Genomic DNA, 12,857 nt, shown 5'->3' with positions numbered 1-12,857 from the left:
CAGATGACCACAGTTGACCAAATAATGCAGAACATAACCTAAAATAGTGTTATTATTTTCAGGATAATCCACTAAAGCATTCCTTTTTCCTTTTAAACTCGTACCACGATTGTGTAGAATGTATTTTTGGTCGTAAATCTGGAACGATATTGAAAATTGGCGCTTGTTGCCTCCATTGGCAATGTTTGTGTACCTTAGTTGTACCAGTAGCGCCATCTGCGCTGAGCTTTGCGTAATATACCCTAATTTTCTTCACAACGGCACTACACTAATATGCTTGCTAATGACTTTTCCTTCAAGTTTAAAAAAATACCATGACCATGACATGAACTGTCGTTTCAAGGTTTCAAGTCGAGCAGGGAGACAATTTTTTTGTGTAATCTGATTTTGCTTGCGCTCTTATGTACCTATTCCACAAGAAATTGATAAAGGAAAAATTAAGGAAATTATCAAACATAGTAATTGCCCCGGAAAATATTATTATAATATCAGATGCATGCATGTATTTATCTGATGATAAATTGAGACCTAACGATGATTAGTTACAGAAAGAGAAGTCTATCCAGCAGCAGTGATGAAGATTTACATTCTATATTAGTTGCCAAAGGTAGAAAAGAAGATCTATATGCATGTGAAGTGATTACCTGTGAATTCTGTGATGAAGCATTCCTTAATAAGTATAGCCATTTAGTCCATAATGCTAATCACATAATAATACCATTATTAAGAAAGACATACTTTAAATGTCAAGAATGTCAGCTACAGTGCAGAACAAAAAGAAAACTTGAGAAGCACATTAAAAAATTACATCCATACATCACAAAATTTCATCACAATAATAACACAAAGTACAGTGGAGCTTCGGCAGAATTACAAATTGTAAGCAATAATAATGATAATTTGAGTAGTAGCTATGATAATAAAAATAATATTAGTGAATTATCTGGTCCAGAAAGTAGTATTCTACCAGATTTACTCAATAGCAATTCAAATCTTGATGTTGAAATTATTGAAATTGATTCTGATGATAATTATGACGAGTTTGAGGCTAAAGCAGAATATAATGATGATAATAATACAGATAAAATTCGTAACAGACTAATTTTTGAGGATGAGGAGGAAGATATTATCAATCCAAATGGTTTGATCCATGACCTAATGGCCGATATTAAAGTAGCTGTTCCCTTGGAGCCGTGGATGAGTTCTATTGCTGATGGAAAGAAAAATGAAATATTGGCACCAGGATATACAGAATCAGAGTTAGAGGAGGAGTGGAGGAGTAAGACTGTTAGTTACCAAAAATTGATAGAATTAGAGAATATATCTTGTAAATATTGTCAGGAAACATTTCCAAATAGGTTATCAGTTATCAAACATGAATCCTCCCACATAGCCACTAAGAAGCGCCACCCTTTCCTGTGTGTATACTGTGACTGGTATGTGTCTAGTGATCCCCAAAACTTACGCAAACATCAAATAAGAAGCCATCCAAGTGAAAGAGAAACACAATATATGCTTAATGTACAACGAAAGACGTGCAGTTTATGCAAGTTAAAATACATATCGAAACAGAAGCACTATAGGAATTACCATGGAGAACTGGAGCACAGTGATAATGATTATCACAATATTTCAAAACCAGTTTTCCTTAAGAAAATAATCAAAATTTGTGATTTGTGTTGTTCATTCTTGAAGAATGTACCAAATAAGTTGTATTACAAAACTGTTGGTGAAGAGTCAGTCTCGGGCAAACGTCAAACGTGTGGCCATTGTATGAAGCAATATTTTAGTATCAACCTGGTAGAGGTCACAACCAGGCTGCACAATGTCATGCGCCCAAGAAAGTCCAAGCCGGTAAGCAACATGGATAGGCTGAAAAATTTCAAAAACAGGTTGAAACTGTTGAATGCAATAAAAAAATATTAAACTGTATAAAGTCTTTTTTTATTTTACCAAAAGTGCACATAAATTAGTGCAGTAGCAGTAGTAGTCCAGTGCTTAAGATGTCTGCGATCAGTCTCAGGTTCAAATCTTACTAGTGCCATATGAATTTCTGCATGTAGTACTTTCATATCATACATTGTTTACCCGCGGATTCGCTCCCTAAAATGCCCTCTGGATAGTTGAAATAAAATATCCATAGTGCATTAAAATACACACAGCGCCATCTAGTGTTTTTATTGCAAATGTTATTAGCATTTAGCGCCATCTATAATAGAATACAGGTATTTCGCAATGGCAGTGTGGGAGACATCTAGGTTGTTTTTTTTATTAATAAAATCAAGAATACCAACTAATTAATTTATTAAGTAATAACTAAATCACTGTCAATTAGAATTTATACAATTATGTAATATGTGTGATTTATGAGAAACAAAAGTAAAATGCGCAACAACGTAAAAATATTATACAGTGATACTACTAGCATAGAAAAACGAGCTGAAATTTAATTTATAGAATATTTGAATTCCCTTCCCGCTTGTTCGATTTCAGTTTTCAGTCTGTTAACAGTATTTTTATTGAAATGCTCTCCTTTCAATCCAGAATCTAACGCTCTTTGTAGGACACTCTCTGCCTCTTCTAATCTATTACTCAACAAATGCAGATTAATGAGGCGTGAGTATGCATTTCCAACTGAACCTAATGATATCTCTTGATTGGATTTTAAAGTTTCAATTAATTTCTCGATTAATCGCGGTTCGTTTCTGACGTGGCTTTCTTGAAGTAGCCTTCTGAACACAAGGGCACTAGCATTGCGCAGACTACTGTTCCATAGATTATCCGCCTCTTTTTCTTTGCCGGCTAGTAAGTATTCCATCCATAACAAGTTAGCGGGGGTCGTGAAGCCTTTCGTTGCTGCCATCTCTGCAATTTTGTGACCTGAAATGCAGCGAAGATATTTATAATAATTTTAATCACAGCAGCATTTTTGAACGAAGTCTGGGCTAAACCGCACACTAGCGCCACATTTTTATCTTTTGTTTATAAGCGAAAACTAAAAAAATAGTTGTACAAATTATGCTTCTTCTATTAAGAGCTATGCTCTTGTCGGTGAGTATTCGCAACACCTCTATCATAAATTATATTACACTATACAGGGTTACTGGTATCTAACGCATAACCTTCCAAAGGCGCATACCTCTGTGTACCTTACATAGGTCTCTATGTAAGGTACATAGAGGTATGCATAACATCTTTTGTTCTACGACTTTTGTCTAAACATAATAAAATACTTTTTTTTTAATTTTTTAAAAAATGTCGTTTCTATAAAACGTTAATTCTATGTTCGATTCCGCTACAAAACGCTACTGTACTGTCTCGTGTTGCTTGGCTTTTACATAGAGTTAAGATGTGTAGAATCGAAAATTAAATTGTTTTTTCTTATATGAAAAAAAAAAACTACGAATCACGAAAAGTCGCAGAGTAAAAGTTTCTTGTTATGATGTACACAAGTAGTCCTTGAGGTTTTGCGTTTGATACCAATAACCCTGTGTAATTAATCTTATTAGAAACGATTATAGTTTTTTATTAGATACAGTCAGTTGCCACTTTTTAGCCTGTATGTGTTTAAATTTTTTTTTAAAAGAACCTTGAACTACATTATGACCACATTTTGTATAATGTAAATATAACAGTATCGAATAAAATCCTTTATCTAGTATAGAATAATCTCCTAAGTATAGAAACTTACAAGAAAACTACACTAATACTCACATTTAGCAAGAATCGCCTCATTATCTATGACAGACACCAGTGAGTTGCTCCTCGGGAACCTTAACAATGCCTCTTCCCATTCCTGGTCAGTCCTGGCCCGACTGAACGTTTCCAACAAATTATCCACATGGCTCGCCCCGGAGCCTCGCTTGAAAATGGCCAGAGTAAGTTTGTCATCATAAGTTATCCGTTTCTTTAATGAATCATTCGCATATTGACCAAACTCTTTTATCTTTTCCACGTTGCCATCTACAGCGAGACTTTTCAATAAGAATTTTAGGATATTCGGTCTAGGCATTACACCTTCATTGACACTTTTCAATGTAACATTCATCGCTTCTTCATGTTTTCCATCCTTGATCAGATTTTCAACTTGCTCGCTCACTTGGTTTTTAGTTGGTTTTGCAGGTACACTCTGCTTCGGTACTGTCACATGTGTTTTCTTCACTTTGACCGTGTTGTCATCTGGCAAGACAAATGGCACTTTCCTATTCTTCGATTTGAGGTGTTTACCTAGGTAATTTAAGAATTGGTCGCTTGGTATTTCGCCTTCTTCTTGGAGGACAGTCCATAGTCCCACAGCTTTGTCGGTTTCGTCTGCTTTGCAGTATGTGACCAGGAGATGGTAGAAGATGTTGGAGCGGTCGATGTGTGAAAGTTCCTTGGTTGCTTCCAGTAAACCTTCTAGGTGTTCCGATTTACCCTCCTGGGAATATAATTAAATAAATATAATGTATCTTACATTGACAAATCACACAGATTGAGTTAGCCTCACAGAAGTTGAGACTTGTGTTATGGTATGTTAACCCAATGATACTTAATATAATAACATATCCTGCTAATATAATTCATCCGTCGAAGCGCACTAAAATTGAACACATAGGATACGTTTTATAAAAACCGAAATTCCCACACAGTAAATATAGATATACATACAAGACATATTGACTTTACCGGGGATCGTTCAATCGTAAATATTTAAAGTCGAAATATTCAAGGAATTTAATGCAATGCAAAATTATTTTTTTTACCAATCGATTGGCCCCTATAGGTGACGGACCTATAGTCCACGTTAACCTTGCCGATGAAGGAAAACATCGAGAGAAATACTGCACACTGATCGATTATTAACTCGTGTGTAAAATAGAAAATACAATGGCAAACACTTCAATAATAGTGCTAAAAAGTTGTGTGTTTCATTCTAAGTAGTAGACAGTACGAGTAGGATTCGAACCTGGGTATTTCGGTCATAAGTGAGCGCCTTAATCATTACACCACCTCCGCTTCTTACGCAAATAGTTTACAGATATAGTGTGAGACAATCTTATGGAGCCACGGCTATGAACAGACTTTATTCAATTTAGGATGATAAACAAATATATTCTGACAAATCATACAGATTGAGCTAGCCCCAAAGTAAGTTTGAGACTTGTGTTATGGGATATTAACTCAATGATACTATATTTTATAACAAATACACATTTATAACAAATACATATAGATAAACATCCAAGACCCGGGCCAATTAGAAAAAGATCGTTTTCCATCGTGACCCGAACCCGGGGATCGAACCCGGGACCTCTCGGTTCAGAGGCAAGCACTTCACTACTGCGCCACCGAGGTCATCATGAGTACACAACCTATTGAGGTGAAAAAAAAGTGGTTCACACCGACCTCGACATACCGCAGACAGGCGTCGTCGAGGCGGCGCAGGCGCGTGTGCAGGCCGGGCGTCTCCAGGATGCGGCGCGCCTGCCGCAGCCGCCCGCACTCCACGAACGCCAGCACCAGGTCGTGCAGGATGTTCACCTCCCCGTGGATCTGCAACCGGGGGCTCCGTCAGTGAGGACTGGTGTGTTGGTAGGTGAGGCTGGTGTGTTGGTAGGTGAGGCTGGTGTGTTGGTAGGTGAGGCTGGTGTGTTGGTAGGTGAGGCTGGTGTGTTGGTAGGTGAGGCTGGTGTGTTGGTAGGTGAGGCTGGTGTGTTGGTAGGTGAGGCTGGTGTGTTGGTAGGTGAGGCTGGTGTGTTGGTAGGTGAGGCTGGTGTGTTGGTAGGTGAGGCTGGTGTGTTGGTAGGTGGGGCTGGTGTGTTGGTAGGTGGGGCTGGTGTGTTGGTAGGTGAGGCTGGCGTGTTGGTAGGTGAGGCTGGTGTGTTGGTAGGTGAGGCTGGTGTGTTGGTAGGTGAGGCTGGTGTGTTGGTAGGTGAGGCTGGTGTGTTGGTAGGTGAGGCTGGTGTGTTGGTAGGTGAGGCTGGTGTGTTGGTAGGTGAGGCTGGTGTGTTGGTAGGTGAGGCTGGTGTGTTGGTAGGTGAGGCTGGTGTGTTGGTAGGTGGGGCTGGTGTGTTGGTAGGTGGGGCTGGTGTGTTGGTAGGTGAGGCTGGCGTGTTGGTAGGTGAGGCTGGTGTGTTGGTAGGTGAGGCTGGTGTGTTGGTAGGTGAGGCTGGTGTGTTGGTAGGTGAGGCTGGTGTGTTGGTAGGTGAGGCTGGTGTGTTGGTAGGTGAGGCTGGTGTGTTGGTAGGTGAGGCTGGCGTGTTGGTAGGTGAGGCTGGTTTGTTGGTAGGTGGGGCTGGTGTGTTGGTAGATTAGGCTAACGTGATGTTATGTAATGGCATGTTATTAGATGCTACCGGTGTTATTAAATACGGCCGATTTCCTAAATAAAGCTAAATATATATTTTTTGTGGATCTTCTTGTTGTATTTTAATTACAGTTACATAATTGTTTTTGTTATACATAAATTATTGGTTTAAACAACGGGCGTGGACAGACTAGGGATTTCCCTTCCCCCGATACGGACAAATCTCGCTCGCTTCCTCTACACTCAGCACACCAATACTCTATATTCATCATCGGGCTAAAACTGAAAACCAGTGTGTCGCCTCACAGGCTCCCACGCTGAGGTTTAGCCTTTTTGCACTACTGCAGCACATACAGGAGGATTTGACCTCTTGAATATTAGATATAAGTTCGTGTAATATGTATTTATTTCTGTTATGTTTGTTTTAACTTTGTGTAAACATTTGTCAAATGTGTCGCCTGTATGTATGCAGTACTAGCAAATAAACGTTTTATCTATCTATCTAAACTGTTGATTCAAGAAATAAAACACTCACCTGAGTGCTAAGGTCGGCCAACCACTGCAATTTCGTCGCGTCCTCCTTCAAGATGAGCGCTTTCATCAACTCTCCTTTCCACGGCGTACTCCTGTATTTTTTACAACAGTTTTCAAACTCTTTCAGTGCTGTGTCTATGTCGTCCTTCAGAATGTGCACTTTGATTAGCGGTCCTAAGTGCACGTTGGAAGCTTCAATGTAGTTCCTTTCGATTAGAATGTTTGTTAGTTCCTTGACCTGAAATGTGAAGATTGGTTAACGTTTTTTTTTTTCAGTATCCGTATCTCAAGGAAATGGAACCCTTATAAAATATGTTTTATTAATGTATATATATATTTTTTTTTTTCTGAAAAGGAAACGGATCATTTTCTATTATTTATTTTTATTTCTGTCTGTTTAATAATATTTCGGCGTATTCTTACACGCTAGGCGGTTTTTCTGCTAGAAGTTTCCTAGTAAATTTTACTGAAACTGAAAAATAATTTTCATAATTACATATTCACTGTGCAGTGTAGCTAAATTGAATTGAATTCAATACAAATCGTTTATTGCCATTCATATTGTACATCAGTTCTCTTAGCTAACACTGTTTACATAATAGGTACAATATGAACCCTGTGGGTATTTGCAAACAAGAATATGGAACGGCAGGCGGATTTATTATAAAATTTTAATTTCAATAGTTAGTTATATGGAAGCTGATGCTGAAGTTTCTATATTGGTTTATAGAACGAATGTTGGTTTGTTAAAATGTTTACTATGGAGCACACGTTCAACAGAGGACGTGTGTTGAAAAACAATAGGAAATAAAAATAAATACGTATACGTAGTCTCACGTCTTTACCCCTCACGGGGTGGACGAATTCTTGAATAAACTTACTTTAACATCATCCTTTTGCTCCGCCAAAACATTCAACATCTGCCAGCATTTGGAGTTGTAAACGAAACTAGGGGGTTCACTCTCCTCTGGTATCTTATGTTCTTGCAAAAACTTCACAGCCTCATCGTATCTATTCGCCCTTACGAGCGCAAACGCCATTTGTATCAACTTAAACTTATTTAACACGAAATCTGGGTATTTTTCGTTTATCTGAGCCTTATATTCATTAGCTCTGTCAATTTGGTCGTGTTGACAATAAAACTCGAAAAGTTGAGCCAACGTCGCTGGACTCAGCTCGAAATTCTCCCCTTTCAACTCTTCAACATAGCTTCCCACTTTAACGATATTATTTTCTTTTATATACAAAGAGAGCAACTGTTTCTGCAAACGTTTAATGTTCGACCCTTCTTTAGACTTCAGCCTATTGATGAGTTGTTCCAATTGGGCCGAATTTCGGACTCCCGGGTCACGTTTAACGTTCTCAACTGGCACTGATTCCAAATCACTCGACGTCAGTTGTGTCAGCAACTCTGACAGATTGTTTGACATCTGTTCACCGAGGTACATCTGAATTGACTCCGCTGAATCGGCACTGAGCCTTATACCCTTTGAATGGATTTTGGTAAGCAGTTCTTCACACAATGCTGGAGTTCCTAAAATCTTAACAGCAGATTTCACTAAACGCCCCGTTTCAATGGTATCCCTATCGTCATTTGGGACTTCATCATTCGACTCGTCTTCTAAATTTGTCACTTTGCTACTTGTCACGTGTAAAATCGTAACAAAGGAATCAATGTCTTTAGTTTTACTCAGACTGTTTAGGAGAGGTCGGGCGACCAAATTATATTGCCCTCTCGGATGGTACTCGACAGCAATTTGAGCTGCCTTCCTTGTTTTGCCGGATTCTAAAAGCTCTAGCATAATGTTTCTTGCGCACACTATGGTTGGAATACCGCAGATTTGTAATTTGAGTATAACATTCTGCGGGGTGTCTCTTTCGACCATGTAAGGTATGACATAGTCCCGGAGAGTTTCCCCTGTAGGCACAAGGCCATCAGTGGTCATATTTCTCAAAATTTGCAACAGACCTTCCTCATCACCTTCTTTCCCTTTCTGAACCAGTAGCGGCCAGTAATAATGCTGTCTTATCTCTATGCCGCATCTTTTGAGTTCCTTAAACAGATTTTGTGCCAATTCAATTTGTCCTAATTGTAGAGCCCCTTCTGTTGCGATGTAAAATGCATTGGGGACTAAGTCATCTTTTTGTAGATCACTGCATGTTTTTATGACGGAATCGATTGGCCTGCCTAGTTTAAGAAGATGTTTAACAAAGAATGCTCCTTTGAACAATGTGTCATCGATATTTGTGGATTTAGGCATAGTATTCATGACTTTCTTGGCAGGTTCGTCTTGGCCCTTGTTTAGAAGGCGCAGGATGAGATTGCACACTTCTTGGTTGTAACCGACGCTTTTTTGAAGATGTGGGAACAGTTGTTCCACTTTATCTCCGTGGCCGCCAAGTGACAGATGTTCCACTATATCTAGAATATCCTGAAATTAGATAAAATTGATACTATTAAAACAAAATTTAATAAATACATTCTAAATTAAAAATTCATATTGTTTACCACTCTACAGAGTGTAACTTAGTTGTATAAAAAAATAAAATAAGGAAGGCAGTTAAGGACAAAATAATTTAAGCTACTTAAATTAGTGTAAGTCCTTTAATTGAAATAAAATATCGATCAGCTCAGCTGTCCTTAGGATTAGAATTGCCAACTCAAAATTACATTCAAAGATTACCTTATCAGTCATATAAGCATCTTTCTCTGTAGCAATTTTTATAACATCCTCCACACCAGCCAAATCTCCCTGTTTAGCGTACCCACAAGCTAACAATGTGTAAGTTCTATTGGATGGTTGTAATCCTGCTCCGGCCATCGTCTGCAACACAGCTTTGGCACCTTCGGTGTCTCCATGGAATGCATGACCCATGACCAGAGCATTGAGTACCGGTTCGGATACAGGGAAGTTGAGTTCCCTCATCTTTTCTAGAACTTTTGTTGCACCCTCAACATCTCCATCTTGGCAATATCTCCACATAAGTCTTTGGTATGTCACTCTGAAAAATTATATCAACACTATATACTTTATTGCACATAATTTTAGTAACCTGAAACTTAAATAGGTGACCAAGAAAATGGTGGAAGCCTATAAGCAATTTCTTCCAGGCAATCTTTGGATATGAAAAAAATTTTGAAGACACTCCTAGTTTTTCTGACCACTATTTTTTTGATAATAAGTAGGGAATGTGTTATTAATAATCCTTACTGTTATTAAAAGAAGTCCCCTGATGCATAAACTCTAACCTCAAACTACTGACAAAATTTTGTAGGTTATCACCAATGAATAGTGGATTCCTGAGAACGATTTAGGTGTATATAATAATGGTTTTAGAGCCTAGTATATATACTATGAGTGACAAGACTAACCTGTTTGGCTGTAACCCTTTCTTTTCCAACTCCTCCAAGAACTTAGCTGGTGAAAATAGATGTTCATTTTCAATATACACTCGGAGTAAAGCATTATAATGTGAGATGTCCATAGGGATACCCCTCTCTGTTAGCACATTCCATATTTTCTGGACTAGCAGGGTTCTCTGTTCCGGTAATTCTTCGGGGACAAGCTCTCCTAAAGTAGGTAACATAGTTGTAAAATGGTTGTTAACAAACTTGTAATAAAAGTATGCAAGTGCCAGCGTTTACGGACTTTTCTGTCAATTTTGTTAGACACTATCAAGGGTTTTCATTGCACTATTGCCATATAAATTTAAAACATGGCCACACCAGTGCAAAAATTATTGCCACAACCTTTACTCTCACAGAAAGTAAAAGTAACAAGGAGGAAGACTTGATACATGTCTTGCTGGAATGTGGTTGATATTATGCCCTATGCGATAGATTTTTAGCCAAGAAGCCTTGTCAAAAATAAAGAAAAAGTTTTACTCTATACAAATTCTCTCTATACCATTTCTGGTGGAATTGGAGAAGGAGTCACAATCCTCAGCAGTGAAGGAAACATCTAAGAATTTAAACATAGGCTGACATCAGGCTACATCTAATTTGTTATATAAAAAAGGTACATACCACAACATCTTATAACAAGTAATGACTGTGAACTGGTGATGTTGTTTTTGGAGCGTATCTCATCAAACACTTCGTCAATGTCTTTCTTAGAAATACGGCCCACACGGCGTACGTCAGAATCCAATTTTTGTAACAGCGGTTCGAGGCTTTCTGTCTTCTTTGATGTTGAATAGTCTCTCACAAGCACACTGAAAGTTCAGCCAGATAAGATGGAATACATATTTAAATATTAAAATTAAAATAAGAAAAAGTTTATTCCGTTCCTAAGGTTCCATATTTAGGGTGCATAATACTTTACACTTAAAAACAACACAACATACACATCTGCTCATTGACAGACTGGTTCATACAAAATGGCAAAATAGGTAGGTCTTTAAACTCAAGGTATCATAGATAAACTAAGCAAGTGTAGTGTGCAGTGGATGTTCAGTTCTTTTCCATAGATTCATGTGAATCTTAGTCTGCAAAGTTACTGAAGAGTTACAAAAGGTATAGAGAGCTAGATACATTCCCTTTATTGTCTGCCTAAGAGCCTCTGTAACTTGCAAGTGAAGACTCAGTTACGTGATTGGCCTATAGGTTTATATGTGTATATCTGGTTGAGTGCACTTATCTCAGGAATATTTCTGTGTATAATAGACACATTCACATAAAAGCTTATACAGATTCCCAAAATTCTCATGGAATGAAGAGCTGCGTGGTACAGTTAGTAGTTCCTTTGTCTCAACAAAATATAATAGAATCTGAAATATCAAATTTAACAACAAATTCTTGTAGACCAAACTACTTACTTATTAAGCCCACAAAGTGTTTTTGGGTTTATTAGAGTATTTGTTTCAGCGGCTTTAGCACTGTTCAATATAAGTGTCCTCGCCGCACCAGTGAAATATCTCACAAACTTCGTAGAACGGAGCAACGACATTGTTATATCAGTTTATTAACACATTTAAATATTTCACAGTAAAAATAACACTTTGAAAAGATCTCCTCGATGTAGTAGAATACGAAAAGAATTTGAGGTTATTATTATGTCACAAATTAGGAATAGACATTATTTTTGTTTCGTTTACCCATATGGAAAGGCAAAGGGTTCTAAGCTCATACAGCCATCATCTGCAGTCTCTTGGTTTTTCATTAAATAGAACATAAGTACTTTAAGCTAAAATATGTTTTGTCTGTTTCTATCATTTTCAAATTTATAAAGTGCAATAGGGACAAAACATATTATAGATCAAAGTATGTTTTAACTTTAATGCCGACTCCACATTATTGCCGTGAAACTCCGTGAACAAACATGAACGAAAATGTCTTCGCGAAGTACACGCGCGTTATCTATGTGTTCATGCCTGTTCCACAATCATTGTCAATATTTTGTCCCGCGACAAAGGGTTCGCGCCACCTTTGGTTGGCGTTTGCATATATTCGCGCCCCCGCACGAAACTTAATGCTTTTTTTAGAGCATTACCATTCTGAAAATGTAATGTGGGATGCAAAAAATATAAGCATACCAACGCTTTTTAATATCTTATTTTGTACGTCTAAATAGTTATATGTCGCCATAACAAAGTTATTGCAGCAGCATGTCCTGCATAGATTTCACGGTGGGTTTCAAGAACTGAGCATCATGTGAATGTTGATAATTATTGAATTTGTGCCGTGAATTCATGTCGCGAATGGCGCGTGTGCGTAAATAAAACGGCTTTAATGTGGACCCGGCATAACGGGATTAATAGACAATACAATATATACCAGACCATAGAGACTCGGATGAGTAGTTTACTTTATTTTTCTCTATGATACATCATTTTGACGCGGCAAATGTTAAACCAAGTTCAAAAATAAAGAAAACGCGCTGTCGCGCGTCGCTGCAATTGTTTGGAGCATTTTTTGACAATTCAAAATCTATTCAATCTAGCTAAACTTTGTTTTTATTATACTACCTAACAGGCAAAAAGGCTGCATGCATGTTTGGCTCCTGATGATAAGTTACCACAGCCTATGGACACC

At 38.0% G+C, this 12,857-nt stretch overlaps 2 protein-coding genes across 2 annotated transcripts; one reads left to right on the top strand and one right to left on the bottom strand.

Moving 5' to 3' along the window:
• The first annotated feature begins 388 nt into the window (after positions 1-388).
• LOC128676479 (uncharacterized) lies at positions 389-1,936 on the top strand. The gene has a single exon (XM_053756610.2). The coding sequence runs from the start codon at positions 535-537 to the stop codon at positions 1,924-1,926; it is 1,392 nt and encodes a 463-aa protein (XP_053612585.1). The 5' UTR covers positions 389-534; the 3' UTR covers positions 1,927-1,936.
• Positions 1,937-2,287: 351 nt separating this feature from the next.
• On the bottom strand, positions 2,288-11,872 carry bsf (bicoid stability factor). The gene is made up of 9 exons (XM_053756609.2): positions 11,642-11,872; positions 10,851-11,038; positions 10,197-10,395; positions 9,508-9,826; positions 7,705-9,255; positions 6,825-7,061; positions 5,389-5,535; positions 3,715-4,420; positions 2,288-2,880 (listed from the first exon to the last, which is right to left on the bottom strand). The coding sequence occupies exons 1-9, from the start codon at positions 11,770-11,772 to the stop codon at positions 2,447-2,449; spliced, it is 3,912 nt and encodes a 1,303-aa protein (XP_053612584.1). The 5' UTR covers positions 11,773-11,872; the 3' UTR covers positions 2,288-2,446.
• Positions 11,873-12,857: the final 985 nt, after the last annotated feature.

Source organism: Plodia interpunctella, chromosome 16, assembly GCF_027563975.2.
Source record: "Plodia interpunctella isolate USDA-ARS_2022_Savannah chromosome 16, ilPloInte3.2, whole genome shotgun sequence".
Taxonomy (NCBI): domain Eukaryota; kingdom Metazoa; phylum Arthropoda; class Insecta; order Lepidoptera; family Pyralidae; genus Plodia; species Plodia interpunctella.
This window is presented reverse-complemented; position numbering and strand designations above follow the sequence as displayed.

What these genes read in the sequence shown, in the direction of transcription:
- bsf (XM_053756609.2), bottom strand. Translation starts at nt 11,772, where the DNA reads ATGTCGTTGCTCCGTTCTACGAAGTTTGTGAGATATTTCACTGGTGCG. An exon ending in ACACTTTGTGGGCTTAATAA is followed by an intron (nt 11,039 to 11,641) that starts GTAAGTAGTTTG and finishes CTGAACTTTCAG; the next exon opens with TGTGCTTGTGAGAGACTATT. An exon ending in AAAGGGTTACAGCCAAACAG is followed by an intron (nt 9,827 to 10,196) that starts GTTAGTCTTGTC and finishes ATAATTTTTCAG; the next exon opens with AGTGACATACCAAAGACTTA.
- LOC128676479 (XM_053756610.2), top strand. Translation starts at nt 535, where the DNA reads ATGATTAGTTACAGAAAGAGAAGTCTATCCAGCAGCAGTGATGAAGAT.